Source organism: Streptopelia decaocto (assembly GCF_964273445.1).
Source record: "Streptopelia decaocto genome assembly, chromosome: 12".
NCBI classification, from domain to species: Eukaryota; Metazoa; Chordata; class Aves; order Columbiformes; family Columbidae; genus Streptopelia; species Streptopelia decaocto.
In genome coordinates, this window is record NC_138667.1 from 8586750 (window position 1) to 8613877 (window position 27128).

General features: G+C 44.0%; 1 protein-coding gene and 1 long non-coding RNA gene across 7 annotated transcripts; one reads left to right on the plus strand and one right to left on the minus strand.

The window, feature by feature from the left end:
* Nucleotides 1-406: 406 nt before the first annotated feature.
* Nucleotides 407-14077, minus strand: MYOT (myotilin). Of its 5 annotated transcripts, none has more exons than XM_082063745.1 (10): nt 13866-14077; nt 11501-12103; nt 9288-9438; nt 6729-6830; nt 4665-4708; nt 3967-4099; nt 2677-2884; nt 2037-2202; nt 1407-1540; nt 407-991 (listed from the first exon to the last, which is right to left on the minus strand). In XM_082063745.1, exons 2-10 carry the CDS (start codon nt 11935-11937, stop codon nt 819-821), a joined length of 1548 nt encoding a protein of 515 aa, XP_081919871.1. In that variant the 5' UTR covers nt 11938-12103; nt 13866-14077; the 3' UTR covers nt 407-818. The 5 variants fall into 5 exon arrangements, with proteins under 5 accessions (XP_081919871.1, XP_081919872.1, XP_081919870.1 ...); XM_082063746.1 differs by having other exon boundaries at nt 4665-4714; nt 11501-11895; nt 13866-14076; XM_082063744.1 differs by having other exon boundaries at nt 4665-4714; nt 13866-14075.
* A 1438-nt stretch (nt 14078-15515) lies between these two features.
* LOC309445208 lies at nt 15516-25115 on the plus strand. 2 transcript variants are annotated; one of them, XR_014185249.1, is made up of 4 exons: nt 15516-15861; nt 18751-18931; nt 22921-23046; nt 24062-25115. It is a non-coding gene; the product is annotated as an uncharacterized lncRNA (long non-coding RNA). The 2 variants fall into 2 exon arrangements; XR_014185250.1 differs by lacking the exon at nt 22921-23046.
* The last annotated feature ends 2013 nt before the right edge of the window (nt 25116-27128 follow it).

Sequence of the window (27128 nt, forward strand, 5' to 3'; positions counted from 1 at the left end):
TTATTATTTTGAGCAAGGCAGCTGTGAATAGCAGCACACAAAACATATGGATGATTCAGATCAACAACTTGTTGAGAGGCAACAGGCAGAGAAGTCACAGCCACTCTGATTACAGGAGCAAGGAGGGAAAACATGGTAGCCTTGACGCTTTGTATTATACAGGGCAGCTTTGGGGTCAAGGGTACAAGGAGAGAAACTATTGGTGTTGCTTCACTGATGTGTTTTATTGCTAAGGGAGTGCCAGCATCTGCTTTATAGCCATGAGATGACAAATGAGGGGGGAGCAGACAAGGGAGGGGACCAGCGTCAGACTTAGCAGGGTAAGAATCCATCTTTGCTGGGATGCGGCTGATGCCAGACATCCACAACCTGGCTTTACCAGGTCAAGGAAGAGTCACAGCTGATGTTGGTTATTTAAAATTTTATTTGCCTTTTGTTTATTCTCATAAAAACACTCTAGTCTAGTCTATTCGACAGTACAGACTTCTGATATTATCTAGTGATATTAGAGAAGCAGTACAAACCAATCTACTTTAGCATGTAACCAAGCACAGGTGGAACTAAAACCACCCACACCTGTAAGAACTAATGAGCCTGCTTTCTTAGGCTTTATAGTTAAAATACAATACTCAGTAAATGGTTATAGTTACCAAACCATATAAATAAAATCTAACATGGTAAAATGGGAACAGCTGAATGTGCAAGAGTCAAAGTAAAAATATGTAGATAGGTATTTTGCTAATTAGAGCAATCACCAGTTAACTGCATCTATGTTGTAATTGTCTCTTATAGATGCGAGCTTTCCTCTTCATTTCCAGTTAAAGTTCATCGCTTTCGTACAGTCCAGACTGCTCAGCCAAACGCTGAAACTCTCCTTCTGGTGAGAAAGCTTGTTTCACGTCCAGTCCTCTTCCATTAAGTGCCAAATACTTGCTAAAAGTTGGTCGAACCCGTAACTGCTTTGGGGCTGGAATTGGCTTGTTCGCATGTGCTGGAAGAAAGAAAAAAGTCTCTTTCAGTGTCTTCCCAGGCTGCAGAAAGACCCCTGGTAAAGCAACCCAATTGCTTTTTGTCTGCAACATAAACCAACAAACCATTAGGAAGAATTTAACAGACAAGCCCATATCTCAGACACCAGAGATTTATATCCACCTTCCTTCTATCAAATTGTAGTATTTTAAAAGTGCAGATACCAGATGTAGACAATGTATAAAGGACACACCTCTGTGTCTTGGTACTAACAAGAGGTTTTTTTCCTGGGGTAGTTGCTTTCTGTATAATTCAGTATGTTTGGAAAGAAATCCTCCCAGCAGCCTGAACTTCATCAGGTTAATTTTGAGTTGTCCTGAACACGAGTGCCGGTGGCAGTCTGAGCAGTGGCTGTGGCACTGCAATGTGGGACTTACTTGCAACCTCCAGCCTGGCGTGGCACGTGGCCACACCGGCTCCGTTGACAGCAGAGACCGTGTACCAGCCGGCGTCTTTCTTGTTTGCATTGTGAATCAGGAGGCAAATCCTTCCAGTATTGTCATGTAACAAGCTGAAAAATGAAGGTGTTTGTGTGTAAGTGCTTGGAGGGGGAAGGAGACATTGAAATCAGTCCGTTTGCATGCTGAGGAGCTGAGAGCCCTAGAACATTTCTTGCAGGGCACTGCAAACTAGTTAGACATAAACACTGCATTTGTGTTATGAGCCACCAGCGATTTGCATCATGATACCATTCAGGTGGCACCAAGGCCCTTTTGTAGCCCCACGGCCTCAGAGCATGATGAATGTGGAACGTGCACATTCCAGTCCTAAAACTTCTCTGTGGGCCTTGTAACTGCTGCTGGAATCCAGAGTGGCATCGGGTCAGTTTTCTCTCTGTGCCCTCAAAACAAGATTAAGCATGTTGCCGGTTTGCCACGTGCCATAAACGAGGGGCAGATCTGGCTTTCCAGCTCGCTGCTTTTAGAAACTAGCCAATTCCAATTTGACTTCACAAATACTGGTAATTGTTTTCTAACACAGCGATGGCCAACTCATTAGTAGGATACCTTATTCGGTCTGTATTATATTGTACCATTTCGTTGTTTCTTTTCCAGTAAATCCGGGGTGTTGGGATAGCAGAGATCTGGCATTCAAGTCTGGCTGTATCACCTTCAAAAACTTTTTTGCTTTGTGGCTTGAAGATGAAAGTTGGAGGTGTGTGATGTTCTTTTGCTGAATTAAAGAGGAAAGATAAAGAGGAATTACTGTAAGTATTGAATGCTAATATCACGCTTGTTTTTTAAGATTTCAGAATGCTCGGTTCAGGATGACACATGTTCCTTACTGCAGCTCCTTAGCCTACAGGCAATTCCCATGAGCATAAAGGTATAGGAGACACAGTTCACTTCAGGAGGAGAGTCGATCAACATATGTTATCAATTCTGGGAGATTAATAACTCTAAAACTCTGGACATTCCGCTACATCTAAATATCCCATTGGAAGTGCTTTGAAGATATATGGCATCCTAGATGTACGTATTAAAATAGTCTTGGAAAAGGTGTTTGTTATTATTTGAGCTTGAATATCTGGAGATCTACCTCTGCTTCTTAATTGTTCTATGTCTTAAACACATGGAGGGACAAAGGCATTGGATTACTGATGTTTTCCATGTGTGGCCAGGTAACTATCAGTGCTCTCAGTCTTACCAATTACTTCCACTTTTACTGCGAAAGATGCTTCTCCTGCACGGTTGACAGCCACACATTCGTATGTCCCTGCATCAGATGATTTGACTGCTTCAAAAATAAATGAGTGGAATCCCTTTTCTGACACTATCATTTTATGGAACTGATCTTGATGAACCATCCTTCCATTCTGATACCACATCACATCTGGAGTCGGCAGCCCACTAACCTGTGAAGGAGAGGAAAGCAGTGAAGAGTAAAACAGCTTTCAGGTAATAAAAGCCGTTCAATGCTATAGGAAATTTGATGCCAATAAGTGATCAAATCGTGATCCCACTGCAGAATTTTACAGTCTTGCCTAGTTTTGAATATTAATGTGGTGCTGCACAGAGAGGAAGTGTTGTCAAGTGCCATGGGAAGATGAGCTTTAGCTACAAGACAGTTGATGCTGTTCCTTCAATGCCCTATTGTTCCCATCTTGTAAAGTGTTTCTGATTAGGCCAAAGATACTTGTTGTGGGTTCATGGAGGGGAGGAACTCACCCTTTTAATCCCACAGCTAGCACTGTCAGCAGCACTGACATCCATACTGTTTTGTTAATGTATGTAAATAAACTGTCCCACAGAGGTGCTCCAGGTTGTCCATGACATTCAAAATTAAAGCAATTTACAGCAAAATGGCCTAAGGTCATGCCTAAGTCTGGGAAGAGTTTCCTTAAGGAAAGACATGAGAAGCGATTAGGAAAAACCAAGTCAAACCACAATCCAGCAAACACCCCTTGCAGTGAAGTTGTGTGTGCAAGGTCCTTTCTTACCCTGGGGCTGGTACAACTGCCATGCAGTTTCAGGCCATTCTGATATTTTGTTTGTAATCATGGCATTTCCTTGACAGATTGTCTGCTCCAGCAAGGGCACAGTTAGCTCAGAGAAGACTCATTAAACACCGGCTAGTCCTAAACGGACACGTGTCCACTGAATCCTAGTGCAAAGCACAAGGTTCCCTCCCAAAACACCTTCTTTCAGCAGGGCATTACTATTCATTGTTCCCGATGAGGGTCTAGAAGATGTTCTGTGGTGATCCATATCTACCACTATTTAGCTTTGAGCAGATTTTTATGCAGCTAATTCCACTTACGTTTCCCAAGGGAAAATGCTGGAACACTTAGCCATCTCCTATTTCTTGGTTTATACCACCCGGAGAGACCCTGCACTGTCTGCTGTTAGTGCTCTGGCTTATTAAAGCTCAGAGACCTCTCCTGGAGTCACACACCCCATAGAGTGAATGGAACGGAAAATGAAAGGCTGGTATTACTTTGAAGTCGAGCCTGCAGAATCGCCCCTCCTCAATAATTACGTCTTCAGGCACTTGTGTAAAACGTGGCTGAAAAAATTTTTCCTGGATGGAGTCATGTCCGCGGTCATCGCCTCTTGAGGACGGTCTGCTCCTGAAAAGCGGACAGAAACAGTGAATTGTGTAAAAGTCACCATAGTGCAAATGACATTGAAGCACTGATTGCAGCTAGAGTCCCTCAACACATTTAGGAATCCGACGCTACAGTTCTGGTTTGGTTTTCAGCTGTAAGAAGTGGGTTTTGGTCAACCACTTATCTTGCTCAAGTTGCAGATGCCCAACATGTGAAACCTTAATCTTTGGCCCGATAGCCAAAAGAACTTACAAGAGCAATGTAGGCCATGTTTAATTGTGCCGTGTTTCATCATTTACATTGTTGGACCTTGCTGTGACTAGAGATTAATATTCTAAAATACAAAGCATATTTGCTGTAGGTAAGTGGAGTCTTTAAACCTTTAGTGTTATGCTTAGAATTGGCTGGATTAAGATCATAGGCATCATCAACCATCCACAAATGGTAGCATTTTGGTTGAAAGGAAGTAAATGAATTAAGTAATTCCTACTTTAGAAAAAGCGATAAGTAGTGAAGTAAAACTAACGTCTAGAAACACTTGAAATAAGTTCCTGAATAGCAGCACAGCACAAGTTTATGCGTTTACCTTACATGTGTTGTGGGAACCTGCAGCCTGATGTTTTCTGCGTTCTGATGCTTGCAAAGAGAAAGAAGAGAGGAGAGTCAACTTAGAGACAAAGTTTTATCTATAAACTGGACGAGAAGCCATTTGAATTTCATATACTGGCTGCTGCTTAAAAGCAAACTGAATACTTCAGAAGTCACTGGGACAAGAGGTAAAGGACCTTGCACCAGGAGCTCCCACACGCTGTTTTCACACCCGTCTTTGCCCTGACAGTAACAAGTACTATTAATAGAATGGCACAACTTCTCATCACTCCGCACAGGTGATAGGTGCAGCAGTTTTGTTTGGCACACGATGCTTTTGGCCAGCCAATAACCTTTGTTAGAGGGGAGCGGTACCACTGACAGTATCTAAAATCAGAGCTAAGTACGGAGTGTCCTTCCCTATAGCAGGAATAGAAGTGGAATCGCTGGCAAGAATGCTGTATTGTGCCCACTTAAATATGGTACCAATAGCAATGGACACAAGCTGAGCTGGAAAATATTTTTCTTTCTAGATCACAGCACCAACTAAAGCTCACTGACGACTCCACAATCACATGAGTAGATCTGCTAAAGTACCCAGGATTGATTCCTGCTGGGAACTTGGACGTTTGGAAAATGCAAGCAGAGTTTATTACCAGTGACTCGTTTTAGCAGTGGAGTCAGATAGATGAAACACTGCATGGAAATTTCTGGAGTATTTGCATTGAGCCAATACAATGCTTGGTTCTGTGCTCCGTAGCTCAGTCCTGTGGAACATTTAAGCCCAGGTTTAAACTTCAAGCACAGCAGCAGTCTTCAGTTCAGGGGAAGCATTACATTGCTGGACTGACCTCAATGTTGAGTCCAAGGGCAATTGCTTGTGTCTGCTCATTTACACAATTTCTGTACAATTATTACTTGTCTTGTGCAATGATGCTGTAGTGATGAAGTTGCTGATAATTCTAGTGCTCTATTATATGGACTGACTCTGTAGTTAAGTTCCTGAGGAATCAGGAGGCTGAATAAATCAGTGGCTACAGTATTTAAAAATAAGACTGAACAATGGCAATAAGATCTCCCAAACACAACCAATCTCTCCTTCCAATACTCCTTTTTATGCAGCATTTCACACACCCTGAGAAGCTGTCAGTCATCCTGTTTTGACTGAATATTTCCTTCTTCTCTGCAAAACCTGAGGCTTCCCTTGCTCTCTGACATTGATAATGTTCCCTTCTTGCCTGGTGCTGTAAGGTGTTTGTTAGGGAGAAATAGCTCAAATGGTGTATTCTTCCACTGATGTGATCTTAACTGTCTCTTGCATGGAGGAGTTTTGCTGGCTGTGCTGTGCAAGGTGCACGCGCTGCTCTGTGTGTGTGTGCAGCAGGAGGGACCTTTTCTTTGGCTGCACAGGTACCCAGTGCCACCTCACAAACATTTCCGCTATTTTAATCGCAGAACTTCTAAAGAGAGTTTTTAACTGGCCTGAATAACCCACGAATGATCCAAGTCTCCAACTAAAATGCTTTTGGAAATGCCAGTTGTAATAGATTCTGGTCTATCAGCATGTGGGCTGCTAAAATAACTGCTTTGGCTTCTCTTAATGATTGCAGGCCCCTGGAAGGGCTAAAACCCAACCGATCCCACCCCAAGGCCCTGACCTCTTGTGGTCAATGTCACTTATTCCAAACAGGTGTAAATCTCGCTGTCCTGGGCAAGCCTGGGCTGTTAGGGAGTGGGTACCTGTATCCCTGGCGGTGCTGCTCCCTGCCTGTCCCCGGCAGGGTGGAACGTGCTGTGCAGCAGCTGTTGGAATTCCTCCCCGGAGAGGTCATTCCTACAGATCAGGCCCGGCAAGGGGATGGTGTATAAATTCCACCCCCCTGCCACCACCCACACAAGAAAAACCCAAACCCTTACTCTACACAGCTCTATCAGTGAGAGCTGGCCCCTTCCCTCCCCTGCACTGGTACCAAATAAACCCCATCTCTCTGGGCTGTTCAGGCACAAGCAGGTCACAACATAATCACAGGAAGCATTGCTCTAGAGACAGGTCTCCACTTACCTGCGCATTCTGCATGTTGTCTTCGCTTTGTGCTTCCAACACAGATGCAGCATTTACTGGTCCGAGCAGCCTGCGAGCCATTCTTTCCTCATAAGTCAATCGCTTAAAGCAGAGCAGAGAGGAATTCTAGTCAGAAGTCAATTTAATATTTCAGATCAGCTTGTAAGAGCACATGAATATGCTGTTGTCAATGAAAGCAGCGGCTGAATAGAAACACCACGTCTGTTCCAGAGGGTTTGCAGTCCGCGATGCCTACTGAAGTCAGCCTCAATATATACAGCGCTGAAATGCATAAAAGATTAAACTGCCTGTTCATCAAAGCCTCTCTAATGCCATCTGTGGCCTTCCACTCCTCCTCTTTCTCTGCTGGGTTTATTTATGGGTAACTGATGGCATTATCTCAGAAGCCAGAGTAAGTCCCAGGGTACCTTTCTGTTAGCACTGGGAAGACTTCCCGAGTCACTCAGCTGTGGATTTAGCTCAGGAGCTAGAGGCGTGATGGATGCTGGTGTCCCCTGCTCCCAAAAAAGCAAGAGCCACCCCAGCAGTAGGCACAGCCAGAGAGCAGAACCGCTACCCCGAAAGCATAAGAGGAGTTTATGCCAGGGCAACATCCACCTCATGAAACGCTGGGTGCTGTCTTGAGACAAGGCAAGAATGCGTTTCAGTCATGTAACAGCAAGTTCCTACAATGTGGATGCAGCACACAGGGATAAATATGAGTGGAGTTCAATCAAAGTCCTGTCAGTTGGGTTCCTTTAGAAGAGCACATTAGTCCCCTGGGCACCAGAACACCTGACACTTCACTTCCCACTAAGTTTACCTTGGGCTTGGATTTTGTGATGTGAGGATGACCTCGACTGAATTTCTACTGTGTACAGGACGGTACAGGCTACTCCTGGGTAGATAAAGGTTTAGGGAGGCTTGTGGGACTTTTCTTTAGAAGAGAGCAAGAGAGACCTTTGGCAAAACCTGTGAGAGCTTAATATCCCAGGGGTCATTACGGTTGTATCAAGTGTGGCTGAGATTGGCCAGTTGGCTCAGACGTTGTTGGAGGACAAGGGGAGGAGGACACAGAGTGGCGATTGCATAAGCCTTATTTTTAGCCTGGCTTCCTATGCAAAGAAAAGCTGGCTTGAAATGGCAAGCTTTCTTACAGCAGATAGGACGTTCCTGTTAGGGACACATTAAGTCAGATTGACCTAATGTATTTTTTTTCCCTTCAGTATTATGAAATTATATATATGACACAAACCTATTCCCACTGATGGTAATGCAAAAAATCCTTTCTACTTCAGGGGAAAGAAGATGGAAACTATGAACACTGGGCTTTTACCAGGCTGCCTCCAGCCAGCAGGAAGGTTGTGGTTCCCACATCACAGACCTGCTCTCTCTAGCTTGCTGTGATGTGTTTCCCCACTAGTAAGCAATTTTTTCTCCTAGATTTGGATTTCTTGGTGAAGGGGATTGCCTTTGCAGAATAAACAAGTAGGTACTGAGACTAAGAGACCTTCTTTATGATAAAAGCTCATTTAATTTCTTTGATTTGCTGTTGTTCATATAAAAAGAAATCAAGGAGGTTTACCACAGGTAGTGGTGGTCTCTAGAATGAGCTTTCAAATATTGGTTCTTCTCCAAGTTCCTAATAAGTTGGGGTGGTTTATTAACTCCAGTGTTGAAAGTGAGGTTGAAATCGTGTCTGGAGAACTGAGGGATTCTCCCTGGGTTTCTAGTTGTCTGTGGACGTGATGTTCAGCAGGATCCCCAGCGGAGAGCTCAGGTTTTTGCCACAGCTCTAAACATGTACCTTTGTCCCCACCTTAGCCTTATTAATTTAATTGCACAAATTAAAAGACAGCTTGAATGGTGCGTGCTGGCCAAGAAGGCAGGAGAAGAGGGAAAACCAATAGCAGCTCAAATCCACCTTGCTGCATCAGGTGGCTTTCAGAAGTCAATGCATCCCTTACTGAAGTCACAGGAGATGCAGGCATTCAGTTGCCATGGTAGATACCTACAGGCAGACCTTCTGCAGCCATCTCCCTTGCCACACGTTCAGGGCAGCTTTCACCATGCACTAGCTGTGTGCTGCTCCTCTGCTGGGACAGGCCTTCTCAGGGCTGAGCTGAACCTGGCCCCATCAGCACAGATATTTACATTTTAATAGCAAACATAACTGTGAAGAGAGTGTTGGGAAATTAAGAGATTGGATGTAAATCTTTCAGAACGACACCTTTTACACCAGCTCTGAGCCATGATTAAAAATGGAGTTGCTGTTGGAAGAGGTTGTTTTTTGGTTTTTTTTTAATGTTTCTAATGGAAAAGCTCAGCTACTTCTCATTGAAAGAATATTCTGATCATAAACGGCTCAAAAGACCCTTGCTAGGATCTGTTGAGGTTCTCGGTAAAGGTGCGTGGACTATGTCACTCCTGCATTTCTTTCTGCTTTCAGCTCCGTTCGGAGGTTCCAGTCCCTGGTGCACTAGAACTAATCTCTGCATCCCTGCTCACGCTACCAAGAGTCAGAGCAAACTGGTTCTGTAACCAGCAGGTTTCCCTTACCTGGTTGCCATTCTGGAGAAGGTTGTCTTTGCATCGGAGTTTCTTTTCCAAGTCCTGAATGAGGGCCTCTTTTGTTCCTCGAATTTCTTGGTCTGATGTCTTCTGCATAGAGTTGATGCTAGCTTGTTTGTTATACATTGGTTGTGAGTAACTGCTCATGCAGGAGGAGAAAACAAAGTTATTCCTGTAGGCCTGCTTGACTGTTTGCTACAGCTTCATAGAATACACACAAAAATGTGAACCTGCTACGTAGAAACTGTGGTTCAAATGAACCCATAAAGCATTTGGGAGATAGATAGACCAGGTCATGTATTCGATTATCAAGAACTTAAGGGGAAGCATCATGGTCTAGCCCAGTCATTGAGTGTTCTCCACAGCACTCACAGCAGTTTGTGGGTCACCGTTCAGCATCCCTGTGTCCTGCCCTGACCCAGATGTGTGCAGGGAGGCCAGTGGTGCTTGGAGGGAGCCACTAACTCCTCTGAGCAATGGGAGTCTGTCGGGGAGCAAGTTCTCCCTCAAAAACTACATTCCTTTATGATGTCAGTTGTTAAAAGGGCCCTGGGTGCTGCAAATCCACAGCAAGGTCACAAACTGATCAATTAAGTAGGAACAAACAGCTTATTAGTTGTCCTCTTCTTGGCCCCAGAAAGTTACTTCATACAGCATTTCTGCCTGGATGTTCAATGCCCCAAGCAAGGCTGGGGCTTTAGGAGCCCTTGCTGCAACTCCCCCACAGCCTGAGAGACACAATCAAGTCTTGGACCTGGATAGTAGGCTGGATTCTGAAATGTGCTAGAAAAAGAGGAGCATCCTTCAAAACAGGTTGTGAAGGTCTGTGAGAGGTCACAGCACCCTGTGCTGACAGGATCTAACCCAGTTCATGACACACAGTGGGGCCTCATGTGCTGCAGTTACATTCAGCAATGATTTCTATTCAAAATCTTCTTCCTCCTGTCTCCTGGGAATTTGTTTTGCTGATTAGAATAGGGTAGAAGGGTTATAATTCTGGTACGTATTCCCAGCACTGCTTGGGCTTAATAACTTGCTCAAGTTATAACTTAAAAACTTTAGTAATTTACCCAACAGATTAATATGTCTTATGTCCCTGTTTGCCCATTTGTAGCATGATTAGGAAAATAATTCCTCAACTCACAGGATGTTGCATTTAAGAGCAGCTTATATGAAAAGCGTAGTGAGGCACCAAAGCCCTTTGCTATAAAACAAACAAGCCCACACCACATACCCAAAGCGCAGTGGTCACTGCAGGTTTGTACCTAACCCCCACGCACCCCCGAGTGCCCCAGCTTGCCCGCTCTGTCTTACCTTTCCACTTCCACAGTGCCACGGTTCAAAAAACCCCAGATATATTCAGATTTCCTGAATACAAACTGTCACTTAAACCTGAGTTTATATGCAAGCCAGCAGGACTTCCCTGCCCCTGTCACCCCTCTAATATCCTCGGCTGAGTGTGTGTTTGCGTATTCTGCACTGACTTTCCCCAGGACCTCCAGCTGATCCTGGCAGGAATACAAGTTGTTGAGAAGGCAAGACCCAGCTCCCTTTGAGATCTCACTGACCTTGGGAGATATTTGGATTGCAGCCCAAAGGCAAAATGATATAATACATATTCAGGAAAGAATTTAGTCCTTGGTCTGAAAGGGTAAGATTTACAAGTGGCTGCCTTTCTGCTAGCACGTATCATTAATGAAAACCGTATTGTAGGTGAGGGTAGAGTCCCATGTGGAATCTGAAAATACTGCTGAGACTTACTAGAAATCTTGAAATTGCTTATATGTGGAAAATACTACTGCCTTCTCCCCTGTCTCCCCATTTGTAAGCCATGCTTGTTGAGAGACATTCATTTGAGATGTGTGTCCACCTTCTGTTCTGAATACTCTTAAAATAAGAGATTCCCATCGAATCAAACTAAACTGTTCAAACTGACTCCAGAAAACCCACACAGCAGCCTGAAGAGAGTTTAATTCCTGGTGGACACCCCTCTCTCCCCCACAGGCACCAAGGTAAGCGCTCAGCCTCCTAACCTGATCCATGCAAAGTCCTGCCTCGAACATCACAAGTCAATGGGAGTTGAACCATTGGCTTTGGCCGAGCTGGCGTTTCACCAGGCAGTTGGATTTGGGATGATCAGTGCATGGGAGAGGCCAGGCCAGAGGAAAGCAAGGGGAGGTTAGAAGCCTGTATATACTTACTGAGGTTCCATAGGAGAAGGAGTTTGGCTGTTATAGCCGGGCTGCGAGGGTAGCACTGAGCACAGGAATGCTGCGGGGGGTTGGTTAGGCGTGGATATAAGCCGTTGCCCGGATGATGAGCTAGCAGGAGACTGCGCAGATGCAGGTGTGACGGGATATGTGGATTCCTTAGGGGCACTACAGGAAGGCGAGGAGAGCGTGATTGAAGAGCTCAGTGATGACGAGGAGGAGAATTTCTGCCCACTTGGGTTACGAGGCTGTATTAGGATGGAGGACTGTTTGATTTGTTTGCTTGACTCGGTTGAAGCTGCGGGTCCCGGAGGCTGCTGTTGCCCTTGACACACATTCTTAGACTGGATAAAGTGTTTTGGACGTTCATAGTTAAACATGGTTGGCTGGCACATAGAGGAAATGGATGGTAAATTAGGGACACTCATAGGAGAGGTTTCACGGCTGTCCTGGGTTTTTGTTGGTGATAACTGGCTTTGGATAGGTGACTGGTAAAAACTAGGTGGTAGGCCACAAAAGCTTTCTTGGCTGGGCTCCTGGATAGAATGGAACCCTTGCCTTGCAGAATAGAGGCTTTCTTGGTGTGGATTTTCCCTTAAGGAAGACAATACAGATAAAAGATATTGTATGTCACCATTTGAATCACAAAAATACTATTTCATGAGCAGTCATTAGCTATCCAGAGTACGAAGTTCAGGCAACTGAAAATAAAAGCTTGAGCTTAAAATAAAAGGATTTAGGATTGATTAGAACTGTTCCAGAACTGTATGAACATTTTGGATTACAATAACAAGTCATGCGCTCTATGTGGCTCAGGTGCAGTGCTCACCATAGCTATCTTATCTGCGAGAACTCAGTAAATTCTAAAACAAATAGCAATTAATTTATTGAGATGACCCACCACCTCTATAAACCTACAGATAACCATAGATCCCACTGCTAAAGAAGGCAATTTGCTACGTATGGTCTTAACTGAAGATCTCTGGATCCTGCAGTTTTCTGCCATGTCAAAATACTAAATGTACTGTTATTTAGATGATTGGCTATTTGTGCTGAGAAATTCCTTACACCATAGAGAAGCATGAGACTGGTGCCACTTTCTTTTAAGCCTAAACCTAAACCTTTGAAACAAGGTATCCTGATTTCTTCTCTAATGATTTTTGAATCAGAGCTTTCTATATCCAACTGAGATTTGGGACTGGAACGCCAAGAACTCTCCTTCTCCATTTGAAGTGATTTCCCAAGATTTGCTGTTAGGGCTAAGAATTGCCCAAATGACATAGCTGCAGGATAAACCAAGGCAAGCGGAGCTGCTCAGAGGTCCTGCATTTATTTTCCATGTCCTTGATACCTAAACTCGGGCTTTCCACCAACTCAAACCCCAGAAAAGTTTCATAAGAGTGAACTGAGCAAGTTCATTAAAACTGACAAACAACTTCAGCTCCAGGATAAATAAATAACCGCCTAAAATAAATGTAAAGCTACTAATAAAAAATGAGGATATAAATCCACACAGTTACATGTGCTGGAAAAAATTGTAATCTTGCCCCACCGCGATCAGCTGTTTCGCTGCTATATATACCCAGTATATTGTATTCCTCTCATCGGAGAGCCCGAAGAAGGGCTCCCCGAGGTCATAAATTTCCATGGGGGGAGATCAACTGCAGACATCGCTCTCGTTTTAAAGATCCACAGCTTTCATTTCCTAAAGGTCATTATCGCTATGAGTTGTAAATTAACTGTAAGTAAACAAATATTTTCTAGTAAAAATTCCCTAGTTTTGCCCCTGTTATGCTCTCGGAATTTGAAGCTGGCTCAAATTTTTGGAGCATGTCCACACTATGTCTCATTCACTGGTGCAGAAAACTCGTTGAATTTTGTTTTAATACAATTTTTATATCACTGCATGTGTACAGATTTATTCGTTTTACCTGTAGGCTATGTAAAAAAGCCAGCATTTACTTTATTTTCTAGGATATGCACTTAAACTTGGTACGATGCACAGAATCACTTGTCACAGTAATGGATAAGTTACATTTTCCTGAAATCATTCCACCTTGATTTGGGTGGGGAAAAAAAGAATCTATGGAGACTTTTGACCTTACAAGACAAAACCAGTAAGTAGTAATAGAGACACTTCTGCTTTCTAAAAGAATCTTTCTGCCCCCCCCGTTTGTTGCCTCCCACGTTAACTTTGTCACCACCGTACCTCAGAGGTACATTTTCATCTCCACATTACCCGCCGCGTTGCAATTTCTCACGCCAGCTCCCTGATCAGCTTCGAAGTAAAAAGTGACATGGAGAAACAAACTAACAAAAAAAAAAACCCGAAAACCGACCGAACACAGCACCTTACCTACAACCTAGGAGTTGTCCCCTGGGCTTTGACCAGTATTTTGGGAATGGACCGTCATTCACTGCCCCGGACTGTCATAGCAGCCTCTCTGCGCAGCGTTGTAAGCCCGGGGACTCCGATGTGCTGCCGGCAGATGCCACCGCAGGACCTGCCTGTCCCCTGCCCGACCGCTGTCACAATAAGAGTCTCCGCCAGCCCCGGCCTCGCGGGGACACTTCATTTAAGGGCCGGAGCCCGTGTTTTGGGCAGGTGCCCGTGGTCAGCGAATCACCCGCAGGGGCAGCGGGAGCCTGGCCCCGCCGCCGGGCCGGCCCGCGGGAGGAGCCCCGGGAGCCCAGCGGGGCCCCAAAGCCGCCGCTCCGGGCCCGGGAGCGCTGCCCGGCTCGGGGGGTCAGAGAGCTGCCGGCCCCGGCTCTCCCCAGCCCGGGATGGAGCGGCTGAGGCTCCCGAGTACATCCCTGTGTTCAGCGGGAGACGGGAAAGAAACGAAGAAATTGACGGCTATAGAACAGAAAAGCTGCTGCTTCTTGTTGTTTGTGACCATGAGAGCCGTCAGGGAGCAGCGAGGAAGGACTGCTTGTAATATGTTTAAACGTCCCTAAATCCCACTTCACAACCTCAAGGAAATTCCTTTTAAAATTCGTATAATCACAGAATCATTTTGGTTGGAAGAGACCCTAAAGATCATCGAGTCCAACCATAAACTTACTGTAGCACTAACCGTGTCCCTAAGATCCTCATCTACGCGTCTTTTAAACACTTCCAGGGATGGTGTCTCCACCACTGCCCTGGGCCGCCTGTTCCAGTGCTTCACAACTCTTTCCGTGAATAAATTTTTCCTAATATCCAATCTGAACCTCCCCTGGTGCAACTTGAGGCCATTTCTTCTTGTCCTATCACTTGTTACTTGGGAGAAGTACTAATTTACTAATGGACTGTAGCTAATTGCCTCTGCAGTGATAACACACTGTTACCGCTTTTAAAGGCTGTGTGCTTAAAGGCAACTTGAAAGCCAGATGTAAATGTTGCTTAAATAACCACCCAGGATACCCCACGGAACCCCGTCGGTGCCCGGGGCCGCCGTGTCCGCATCCCCGGTGCCGCCCGCACCTTCTCTCTAGGACGGAGCTTAGTCAGGAGCATCGGCATTGCTGTGGATGTGTCTGCAGAGTCCTAAGCTGAAGAACAGAGCAGATACTTGGTGGTAAATTATTTGATATTTTGCTGTTTGTGTATATTATTACAGATGTTTACTTGCATGAAAGGATGCAGCTGTGGTGTTTTCACCAGAGCAGCAACAGATCCTGCTGGCAAATTAGGCGCTTTGTATCCTTTTAATCAATGGCTTCGATGCTTACTTACATCTTAAATTAACATTATGGCGTTTTAAGCATGCTTAGGTAACTCTTGCCTAACATGTACGCTATTGTTTTAAAACGAAACAACACAACACAACGCTCGGCTGCGAGTGGTCTTTAAGCTGCCTCTTCTCTCTCTTGGCTGTACAGGTGAGTCTTTCAGCATAGTGATCTTCAAGAGTTAATCTACGTTTAGTGTTTGTACTTAAACACCCTTTGTGAACTAAATCTATAGAGCAGGTGTTAATTGAGTACTAATTTATTTAAATTGCTCGTGATGAAAGTGATTAAGGCAGGAAGCGTTTCCCTAGTTGCTGGAGAGGTTATGTGCTTCTTAAGTGAAGAAGAAAAAAATCTGTAGTTTGCACAGAGTTGGGTAATTAAGAAAAAAAAATAGATAACTGTAGTGTGGCCATTTACTCCATAGGAAGCTGGGAGTGTGTTGACAGTCAGAGCCTGTGCTCAGACAGGCTCCCTGGCTTTCCATCGACTTCAATGAGGGTGCAGTATGCTCTTTTTCAGAGCTAAAGTCGGCTGCAAGGTATCAGTTCAAGGACAGCTTTATGCACTTAAAAGGCTGAACACAACTAATACGACTTGTGTGAAAAAGGAGGAACAGAAAACGCGAGATCCAGAAGGTAGGAAAACAATTGAAAGAACTAGAGCTGATGAAAGCAGAGGAATAAATCTTGTAGCCTGTTCTGGGGTAACTTAATAGTACTCTGACCAGCACTGCGAGGTGATAGAAACCAGCTCTTCTGGACTGCTTCAGTTTACTTTCTATGAATGGTGACCTGCTGCGTCTGACCATGTTCTAGTTGCTTGAGTCGTATAGTAAAAAATGTCTAGGAAAAAAGTTAAGAATCTTTTGCTTATTTATTAAGGAATCTTAAAAGCTACCTAAAAGACCTGGCAGTATACTTAGTGCATGAAGACTCTTCTTTTGCTTGGATTAATAAAGTTAATAATAAGTACAGATTTTGTTCTGCTTCTTTAAGGCTGTTGAGAATGACACTGTAAGCTGCAGATATAGAGGGCTCAGGAAAGAGTAGCTGATAGTGACAGTCTTCCAGAATTGTGTTTTCTAACTATTGCAGAGTGGCTATTGCTAAGCAATAATTTGGAGGAGTATGAGCTCAAGGGCTTCATTAATTTTATAGCTATTCCCAGAAAGAGCTTTGTTCTGTAATCACTGTCATTGTTGGTATTTCTTTTTGGTTTTGGTAATTACAGTTGCAACCACATAAATTACATGAGAGAGTTATGTGGTTAAATCTGTCTAACATGACAGCTATTGTACAGCTAGTCATGAGAGATAATTGCTTAGTTTGAGGTAAAAGCAACATTCATAATGTTGAGTCTCATTCATAATGATGTTTCAAAGCTTGTGGCAATAAGACTGTGGGCTTTGAAGATATTTAAATGCTCATTGATGGGTATATCTAGAAATTTTAATAATTTTCTCTTTTTATCTTGAGATTTACACAATGCCTTCCAAAATCTGTTTCAGCATTGCTGTCAATCTAAAGCACTCTACAAGTCTATATGCTAGTTAATGCTTTATGTAACCCCAATTTTTGAAAGCTATTGCATAGCTAATTTTGGGGGTATGTTATATCCCTTCACACAGGACATCAGGTACTGTATTTCAAACTAACCAGAACTTTAATAATAAAAATGCAAACACATTTCACTGGAACTGCTGCAAGCAACAAACTTTACAAGTAATCATCCTAAGCAGCAAGTACCATCTAAAAGAGCTCCCCCGCAGGTTGCTTGTTAGAAACGCCAAAATACAGTCTTCCCTGCTGCCTTTGAGACATCTGGAGAGCGGTTGGAAAACCAGCCCTGTTCTAGAAGAACAACTAGAAAATGTTTCCTACTGCCCCTATTCCTTCCAAGAGGTAATTATGCCAGAGATTTTATGACTCTTGTTTTTACTTTTGCTTGGCAGACAATTAACAGTCTGCCCTTGTTTAAAACAATTACTGAGTAAAGATGACAGGAAACGCAACACTGATCTGCGTTAGATACTCTCAAGCAGGCAGCCTTATCTCTAGGGGTTTGGAGCTGGGGCGGTTGAGCGGGAGTTGACTTGAAGATGGTGCTGGGTTCCCATGCTTGGCTTGTGATGTTTGAAGGCAACAACAGCACATGCTCAGCTCCCCAGCAGGCTGCAAGCCGGCCCTCCACAGCTTTGAAGTGCTGCAGTCTCCTAAAATCTGTAAAAACCAGCTTAAACCAGGGTTTTGATTCTGCACTGGGGTCGGCTTGGGGTCCAGCCTGATTGCCCTGGAGCAAGCCTGGATTTCGTGGAAGGGTTTGAAGCTAAACAGAGAGCTTCCTCTTAGCAACCTGCACGTTTTTGAAGGAAACTCACTTTTATTCAGTGATACAACAAAAAAGAGAAATCCTGTGCACAGAGAAACCTATATTGAAACATGATCTCTCCTGCAGTGAATTTGGAGAAGGGTGTTCAGAATGGTTAAAATAGCTGGTTTAATTAAAGCAGCTGAGGACAACCAAGTAATTTATAACACAGAGAATGCTTTCTGTCATGGACAGCCATTTACACATGATGTAACTATATTGCTGCAACACAACGTGGCATTCAGCTGCCTTGTAGCTCTCACAAGCAGGACTGAGGAAACTCCTCTGTAGTGCTGGGCTTGGACCTCTTAACTGTCACCCCTTGAGGTCTTTGTTCTGCCCATGAGCACATGAGAAACACCACAAAAATATGGGATGCAATTGGTAATATGTGCATTCTAACTTGTTTTGTTTCTTTGGAAGAATTAAAGAGCATAACTAAATAATGCAATAACTACAAAGCTACTTGAGAGCTGCATTTGGGATAGAAATTGAGTTGAGTCTTGTTATAAGATGGACCACTAAATCTTGGGGGGGAAATCTCTATTTCCTGAGCTGGGAATGTCCCTACTGTGGCATGGGACAGTTTTCATTCTATCCAGCAAATCGTTGGGTCAGTACTTTTCCTCCACGAAGTGCTTTGCAGGTACTATCTGCACTACGCTTACAGGATCTTGAGTTTTATTGCTGTCTTTCACAATGGGAAACAGAAACATGAGGTGATGCCTCTCGGCCAAGGCTACAGAGGAGGCTGGTGGCAACAGAATTGTACCTTGAAATTTCCCAAGTACTGCGATCTTTGACTCGTGCTCTGCTGAGGAGCCAAAGGTGGTCTAGACACTAATTATTTGGGGTGATGCTTCAAAGTTGTTACAGATAGGCACTTCTGAAAATGTCATTAGGCACTTACCTGAGCCTTTAGATAGTCACATTCTTTGTCAAATCGAGTCTGTGCTGTTCTGTAGCTGGGCTGTTGTTACGTGTTCCCATTGTCATTTAGGCAAACAGCTCAGGTTACTGAATGTGCATGTTTCCCCATTAGGGTCTGGAGCACAGGAGTTTTGCTGTTGTATTGCTGGGCTCCTTAGAAATTTCATCCGCTAAGTATTGTATAAAACTAACCCAGAGATGTAATTTTTCTCTTTGTCTTACCGCAGAGATGAAGCCTGAGGTGAATTCCCATAAGCTCCATGAAAATCTTCAGCTTCACTCTCGGAGTTCATCTGATCAAAGTTTGTGGCTTCTGCTCGACGGCCCAGCCCTGGGCTCTCTGTGCCGTAGGATGGCAGGGCAGCCACATCTCGGTCCTTGGCTCCTGTTTGGATGTTCCTAGGGAAGGTGGGTTTCTTCATGGTGACTTGCACAGCTGGCCTGTGGGCAGCACCTGCAAAGCTTTCCAGCTCTTTTGCTCCTGGGAGTAGAATTGTCCACAAGTCAGGTAGAAAGCAGTGGTGGCTCACCAGTACAGCATGCTCTAGTAACAGGGGAAGGGAAACTGGTGTGTCTGTGTAGGTGGATGAGAGTTCAACCTGCCTGGGCTCTGCAGAGGCCAAAACCTGCACAGCTGCATTAGCCAAAGCTGGCTTCTCACTGGGAATTGTGAGCTTTGGTTTACGTGCAAGGTGCTGTTCTGTTTGGAGATGGCTTTCAGCACAAACCAGGCAAGTCATCTGTTACGATAAGGTGTAGGTGCAGCCAATGTGTTGAGTTAAGCTGGAAACCCTGAAGATATGAAGCTCAAGGATGAGATTCCTCTGTGAGAGGGAACATCATCTCCGCCTCGTCCTCCTTGACCTGGGAGGAAGAGGGACCAAAAGCAGAAATGCAGAATAACTTGCATCAAGCTTTGAGAGGTACCCACGCAAACTACATTTTTGGGGCATTTATCTGCTCTTAAACCTACAAAAGTGTTTGGGTCTGGTGTCTGCTTGGTAAATATCTGTGACTCTGCCTGATGTTGAGCAGCAGCAAATTCTCTTGTGCTTTGTTGCTCAGCTCAGAAATCCATGTGCTTACCTGGGGAAACAGAGAGGCGTGCGCTGGATGCCGCAGATCCAAATTCATTTTCAGCAACACATTTAAATATTCCAGAGTCTTCTGGAAAAGCTTCTGTAATAACTAGGGTGCAGACTTCCTCTGAAAGAACAAATTCAGGCATGCTGTTGTGTCATGAAAGTCAAATGTTAACTTGCAGGAACTGGTCCTTGCAGAAGGACTGTTATTTAGTGATGGGGCTTGGCAGCAATGAAGTGCAAAAAAAGTGATGTAAAGGGCACGGGAAGTCAAGGGATTCAGAAGGAGCAAAATTGAAGGAAGAATCTTTCTTCCTGTGAATTTAATGAAACAAGGCAGAGTGTTTTTGCTAAATTCTGTCATTTTTTTGCATATGCACTGGAACAGGCTGCCCAGAGAGGTTGTGGAGTCTCCTTCTCTGGAGACATTCAAACCCACCTGGACACATTCCTGTGTGATCTGCTCTGGTGAACCTGCCTCAGCAGGTGGGTTGGACCAGATGATCTCCAGAGGTCCTTTCCAACCCCAACCACTCTGTGAAGTCTAAACCCCAGAAAATATTATAGGTCGGAATGGTTGATGTGTTTTACCTTAACATGGGGTACTCTTAATTGATTGAATGTAAAAGGGACGATACCTTTTTCATTGTGTTGTGAAAAAAATCAGGGCCTTTCAGGTGCTTGTGTCAAAACTAAGAACTTGAAAGCTCTTAGCCTGACACCAAATGCTATCTTCTGGCAACCCTTTGAACATTATTGTTTTATCTTGGATGAGGTGGGAAAAACTAAGTGTGGGGTAATTAATCAATGAGATGTCTAACAAAAAATGTGCAGTGTACTTACCAGGAACTGCTGATGAACAAGCCTCTGCTCAAAACAAGAGAGAAAAAAATCGAATGGTTATAATGCCAGACTGGAAGAAAGACTTTCAGCCCTCACTCCTTTTCCCACCTCAGCTGTCACCCTGGTTACAGCGAGACCATCTCCTTTTCTGTCCACCAAGAGAAATACCATTCAGACAGGGGAAGCTCAGGTTTGGCTGGAACCTGATGGTTCAACACATCTCCACTGAGGTGATACAGACTCTACTGACTCTAAAGTTAGATGCTGTGAATTTGGCCTGCTGGAGCTATGACCTTGTACCTGGGGGTATCAGAAATTGTTTAAAATCTGCTTTTTATTTTTTTTTCCTCTTTCCCTGAGTTCATCGGTAGTTCTAATATACAGTGGCAATGCCTCCATGGCTCAGTAGTACTTTCACTACAAACAGCCTGGCCATCTCCTCCCATTGTGCCTGATCTGTTCGTGTGCTGCAGAGGAAGCACAGACTTGGTACAGTCAGTGACTTCAGGTCATTTGGTACTTGTAAACTGAACTCTGCCTCCATGAACATGTACAAGCTCCTCATTTTTATAGCAGTTCTTGTTCCTGTCTTATCACTGTCACAGTAAAGTTACTGTACATCAAACAAATGTAGTAATACCTACTTTTTCGTAGTATTCGGAAATCGGCAGAATCTATTATCTGATCGTATTCTCTGTACCAATGAACCTGTAAGGTGGGTGTAGCACGAATGCGACATTCAAATACCACTAATTGACCCTTCGTAGCTCTTATGTTTTGTAGACCCTGGAGGAGGAAAAATGGATGTTAAATGGCTGACATAAGTATTTCCCTATTGAAGCAATTATTACAGAACGATACACCCTTCAGTGAAGTTGATCTCACGCACATGTTTTTATTTTACTTATAATAGTTGATTTAGTTCTAGATGTATTTGCAGTGGGTTGTGAGTGGAAGATTTTTCACCTGCAGACCAGTAGTCATTAAAAGCCTTCTGCTTGCTTGTGCATTTTTAAATAAGGATACAAATGCAGGAAGAAACATCTATTCCAGTGGATACAGCGTAATAAAGGAGGTTAGTATGAGAGGTTTCCACTTCAGCCTACTTTGTAGGAAATAAATTAGATTAATTCATGTAAGTGGTTCTGTCTGTCTGGATGGCTTACCAATTAAGATGCTAGTTTGATAGCATCACTAATGAAACAGACTGTCTTTTTTCAATTGTAAATGAACCAATGTTCCAGCCTTGAAATACCTTCTGATGAAGCAAGAAAACTCAAAATCTAACGCTAGTAGTTTCAGAACAAGCTATGTTGTTCAGACAACCTGTGCCCTTTACCTTTGTGAACACAGGTGTGCTTCCGTAGGCAGACCCGGTCAGGCTCGCTGAGGGACTCTGCATCTATATAACAAAGAAAAGTGATTTTATAGCTTGAATTTCTCATACACATAAACCTGACTGCCCTTTACTCTGAGACAGAAGATGAACTCAGAATGGTTTTTCTGTTGTTCATGTGCCAGTCTAATAAATACCCTGTGGAGAGTCTCCAGAAACTTTGGTACTCTGTCCTGACATCCTCCTTTAAAGCTCAACTGATGCAGGGATTACAATAAGGTTTCTGATTAAGCAAGAAAGCCCTTTTCCAGAGCTTAGCGTCCAGATCTTGATATTTGTGATGACTCTTGCCTCTTAGTCACTTGCTGAAGATGTGCTTGAGCCGATCCTCTTAAAATATTTCTAGAATGCTGCAAATAATAATTTAAAATATGTGTAAGTTGCTCTTTGAGGGCAGGTTACAGATTACGGCTAAATTCAAGTGGTGTAGCTGTGGTGAACTGAACGGCTGCTAAAGGCTTCATTGGCTGAGGAACCAATGGTGAACAGAACACTGGTGGCTTTCCACTTGTTCCTAGCATGGGGGGTGAGGAATAAAGAGGACAGGATGGAGACAGAGTCTTCAGGAGGCTGAGTATACTTGACCCAACAACGTTTGCACTTACTGTGACATTCCTCTGGCCCTGCCAGAGTGCTGAGACTTGCAAAGAGGCTTAGCCTTTGGATTTACGCTGTGAACCTGGAAAGACAAACACAATTGTAAATGAATGTTCCTGGTTTGGATCTTGGTTCGTCAGCCAGGAGAAGGCATGGAAATTGCTGAATTGACTTTGGGCTGGCTGTAGGAGCAATATATATCCCCTGCTGATCTCTTTGGTATGATGCAACACTCCTGAGCTGCTGACGTGCTACAGGGTGCCCTGGGATTTGTGTTGCCCATCCATCAAGCCAACTGTTCACCCTCTCCTGCTCTTAGCACCTGCGGCACTGAATTCAGAGCCTTATTTTACATTGTATAGTACCTGATGTTGTCATGTACTGCTGAGTCCTATGTTTGTGCCTGTATGTGTCTGTGGTCATGCAAACAGTACCTTAAGGTACTGGCAGATGGTTACAAAGCTGCTGTTTCTTTTTAGTGATTGGTTGCCAAGGCCACTGTCCCCTTGTGAACTCCTCACCTGTTGAACCACTACCTTTGTGGCAGTATTGCTTTGTGTTTGCAGCCTGCCAGGAACCAGATATGAGTGGTCATGGCTTGGCAGGTAAGAAGTTTCTCCTTAAGGTTACAGTTGTTTCTCTGCACCCTGACGGAGCTCTAGGTCAGACAAACATATGTGTTCCTTCAGGGTCTGGATCCTACACTTGATGCTCCTGGTTCCATATGGTATTTTTTGGTACTTACAGCATTTGTAACATGATAGGTAGAGTAACTTCAAATCTGAGGTCTTCTAGCTGGCTGTTACCCTGTCTTGGAGCCACATTTGTATGGTTGCAGATAGGTACATGGAATGAAGATATGGAGGCATCTCAACAGATGAGGATTTAGTTACCCTGAACAGGTCAGTAGGCTACAAAAGCACCTATGTCATCAAATAAAATCAGTATATACCCTTCAGAGGCTTTGCATAGCCATTTGGTCCAAATAATTTATTTGTGATCTGTTCTTTCTCTCTCCTGCTTTTTGTCACTCTCCAAGACAGTTATAACTGATTACAGTGAAGGATATTTTGCAGTCTAGTGTGATTTGACTGGTGTAGCATGAGACAACTGAAGGCAGCCACGGGAGACAATGAGCTGCTGTAAGGCAGTCAGACACCTCTGATGAGAACATGTCACTGTGTGTCTCATCCAAACCCATAGTGTGTTACCCTTGGCCTTGATCCAGCAAAGCAGTTACACGTGGACTTGGACCACCCATGGCCTTCATATTTCTGTCTGTTGCTCTCAAGTTATAAGTATCTCTCAAGCAGCTCCAGGATGGCTCCTGTCCAAGGTTGTGCCACGTGGCCATCAACAGGGCTGAGCCGTGATGCAAGGTCTGCTGGATAATCCCAAGCCCTTGGATGTGGGAGGAGGGCCTGGGAAGCCAATGTTGTTGAGTTGCCCCGGGTTCCCGCTGCAAACCAATCCTGGCTGTACTCCACCACAGATCCCTGCAATGCTGTTGGCATTGCTCCTTGACATCTGTCAGGTAATGGTCAATATAGTTGGTTTTCAGGATCTGTGAAATAGGCTGATTTTCTTTTTTTTTTTTTTCTTTCTTTTTTTCTCCTCCAGATTTTCTCACAAAGAAAAAGGGCAGTGAAAAATCAGATGTACAGATTGTGAAAGGAGTTAATGGGCTGACATATCTGCTTTAAAGATCACCTCACGTGACTGAAACAGCATTAACCAAACTGCATTGGAGAGTGTATGCCTCCCTTTCGTCTGTACAATAAAAGAGTTAATTCTCCTATAGATCTGCCATCACTCTCGGTTGTTCCACTCTAGCTCCAAGTCCATGGTTGGTCTGGAATTGGGCAAGACATGCACAGAAACAGAAGGCACAGACAGACATGCCCCTTAGCAAGAGTGAGTGAAGTGGTCGGAGCTGGGACTGTGGTAGGCTCTGGTCATCTGAGCCAGAAACAAGATCTTGGAGAGAGGTTGTTTAATGGAGTGAATAGCAAGAGCTTCTGACATTTTAAGATTTTTTTTTTTTTCAGAAATTCCAGCCATAATAAAACAGGCAGTGAACCTAAGCAGGAATTGCAGTAGCTTATGAACTTGTGCTCAAGACAGTTAGTTGCATGGCATCAGTTCCTGAATGCGATGATTAGACCTTCTGACATGACAGAGGCCATGGCCAAAGATGATGGCCGTCAAAATTGCAAGTGAAACTGGACTGGTGCCCTGTAACACGCCAAGCAGTCAGTGTTTGCTCAGTAAATACAGTGTTTGCACAAGAGGCTATATACGTGATGCAGCTGCCAGTGCTTGAGAAAGGCTAAGCTAATCTCTTGCCAAAGCAGATCTCACTAGCTCAATTGAGAGGAGACCCCATCGCTGGGAAGTCTATTTGTGCTTGACTGCTGTAGGTGTCTAAAGCAGAAGCCATCCTTGAAACCCACATTGCTTGCAACACCCTGGTTTGTGGACAAACTCATCCTTCATGTGCATGCTTTATGTTAGATGCTCTGCTCTTATGTTCTGTGGTCCTCCCATTTCACAGTTTGCTCCTCACGAATGTGTTGGATGCTTTCACTGTTAATATTGGATTTGCATAAAGAATTGTTCATGTGAATAGATAAAAAGCTTCATCACTGGAACAGTCACTGTTTTAGTCTGAATTGCCTGGTTTTGTTTGAAACCTAATGACATTGGGATTAGGTTATTTAGTACACCGGGAGGCTTTCAGGTGTGCAAACAGGATGGCAGGTGCTGCTTTAAAGTGCAGAGTGAATGTAGGAGAGTAAATGTACAAAGAGAGTTTGGACTCTGGTTGCAACGCTGACCAGCCCTCCTACTACTGGTTGGTTTCACGTCACTGTCTTGTGTGTGAGGGTGTACGTGCTGTCCAACTAAGCAGTAAAAACGAGAGGAGGCAATTCAGCTTCCAAACGAACACTGTAAGGTCACTCTGAGCTGTTTATTCTCTGACGTGTCCCCTTTTCTTTAAGTTCTGAGTGATTGCTCGAGGCTTCTTAACTATCTGTTTTCAGACTCCCGAGATTCTGTTCCTGAGTGCTGCTGAGCTCTATATGTGATGTGACCCTCTGTCCATGTTTCCCTTGCTGAGCACGGAGATTTTCTGCAGCAGGCTGGCGGAAACGCTGGGACTGTATGACTAACGCCCTTGAAAGAACATATAGCCAAGGTTTTACCTTGGTGAGTCATTCTAGCAGTCCTAGTGTCTCATGTAAATGTCAGCCTTTACTTAGTGTAACTCTAGATCTTTGTGAAGAGGACAGAATTAGACTCAGCCAAATGAAGAGTCCAAGGACCTTTGCAACCCAACACCAGAATGATTACAAGGTACATACAGATCACGCTGTTGACTCAAACCGTAATGACGACATTCTAGCATTACCTGAATAGTTGACATGGCTGCAGAATTATGCTATATGCAACACTAGGACAAATTTAACAGAGGGTTAGGAAAGTATTAAAGTTGCATGGAGCCCTTTTGCCAGGTGTCTAGATAATGGAAAACTCATTAAATCTGTTTTAGGAATAAAATGAGCATCTGCTGGATCTGAAATACACTGCATTGTAAAGAGTGTATGTAGGGGGGAGGAGAACTTTCTAAGTTTTACACTTTAAAGTAAGGCAGACCTAGACTGCATCATCATGTACCAGCATGTCGTTTATTTAGAAAATAGGCTCTAATAGTTATACAGGATAACAAGCTTCAGTCAATTTGAAAATGATACATTTTGCAATCCATCTGCATGTACCTGATGGTGTTACTCATTTTTATAGAGGTGTTTGAGCTTTGGGAGTGTATGGTAGGCACTTGAAGATCTTGTAGCAGTATCCTATATGGCCTAACTGTGCTATGAACATAGGACTGTGAAGAATGAGGCTTTCCTGAAGGCACTGGGGTGGAGAAGCCTCTGTCTGGAGCTGTATTTCCTCTGTGCCATATGGCTAAATGGGGAAACTGTCACGACTTGAGTGGTGAGCTGTCTAGTTGTGAGTTACTTGGTAACATGAATATGTCATTCGAAAGTGGCTTCTCTGTTGCTCCTGGGGGGGTGAATAACAAGACTTCTGTAGGAACTGAGAAAAGAGTGATTTTATTTGTTTCTCCTCCCATACACAAAGGTTATCCTGAGATGACCGGTTAGATTGCAGGAAAATTTGTGATAGTTTCAAATTGTGGAGCAATTTCTTAAAATGATGAGTGGGAAGTGCAGGTTTGCACTGGCTAAGATATCCTGAAAATAAGCAAGTAGCTGGAAGAGGTTATTGTAGCCATTGATAAAGTATTTACAGAAGCTGCAGAATCCTGATTGGATTTGAAGCTTGCTGAGTGTTTTTCTAAATTGTAGAAAGGCAACTGAACACTGAGTGTGTTTCAAAGGCCATTTTTTTTGTAGCATATTTTTGGAACATGTTGGACTGAAGTGCACAGTTTCAAAGGCTCGTTTTCTGTGCGTTGGGTTTTTGATGCCTCCCACCAAGCAATATTAGATTCGCATCACAAAAAGTGCATATGGCACTCCTGTGGGCATCTCCATACCTGCTGCTCAGGAAGGGCAGAAAGGTGCACTGGCTTTCAAGGACAGGCTTCCTCTGGGATTAGCAAAGACTTTCAAGCACGGAGAGCAGCACGGCTGCTGAAATGCATGTACTGTGCTCC

What these genes read in the sequence shown, in the direction of transcription:
- MYOT (XM_082063744.1), bottom strand. Translation starts at nt 11,937, where the DNA reads ATGAGTGTCCCTAATTTACCATCCATTTCCTCTATGTGCCAGCCAACC. An exon ending in TATAATACAGACCGAATAAG is followed by an intron (nt 1,541 to 2,036) that starts GTATCCTACTAA and finishes TTCATTTTTCAG; the next exon opens with CTTGTTACATGACAATACTG. An exon ending in CGCCAGGCTGGAGGTTGCAA is followed by an intron (nt 992 to 1,406) that starts GTAAGTCCCACA and finishes TCTTTCTTCCAG; the next exon opens with CACATGCGAACAAGCCAATT.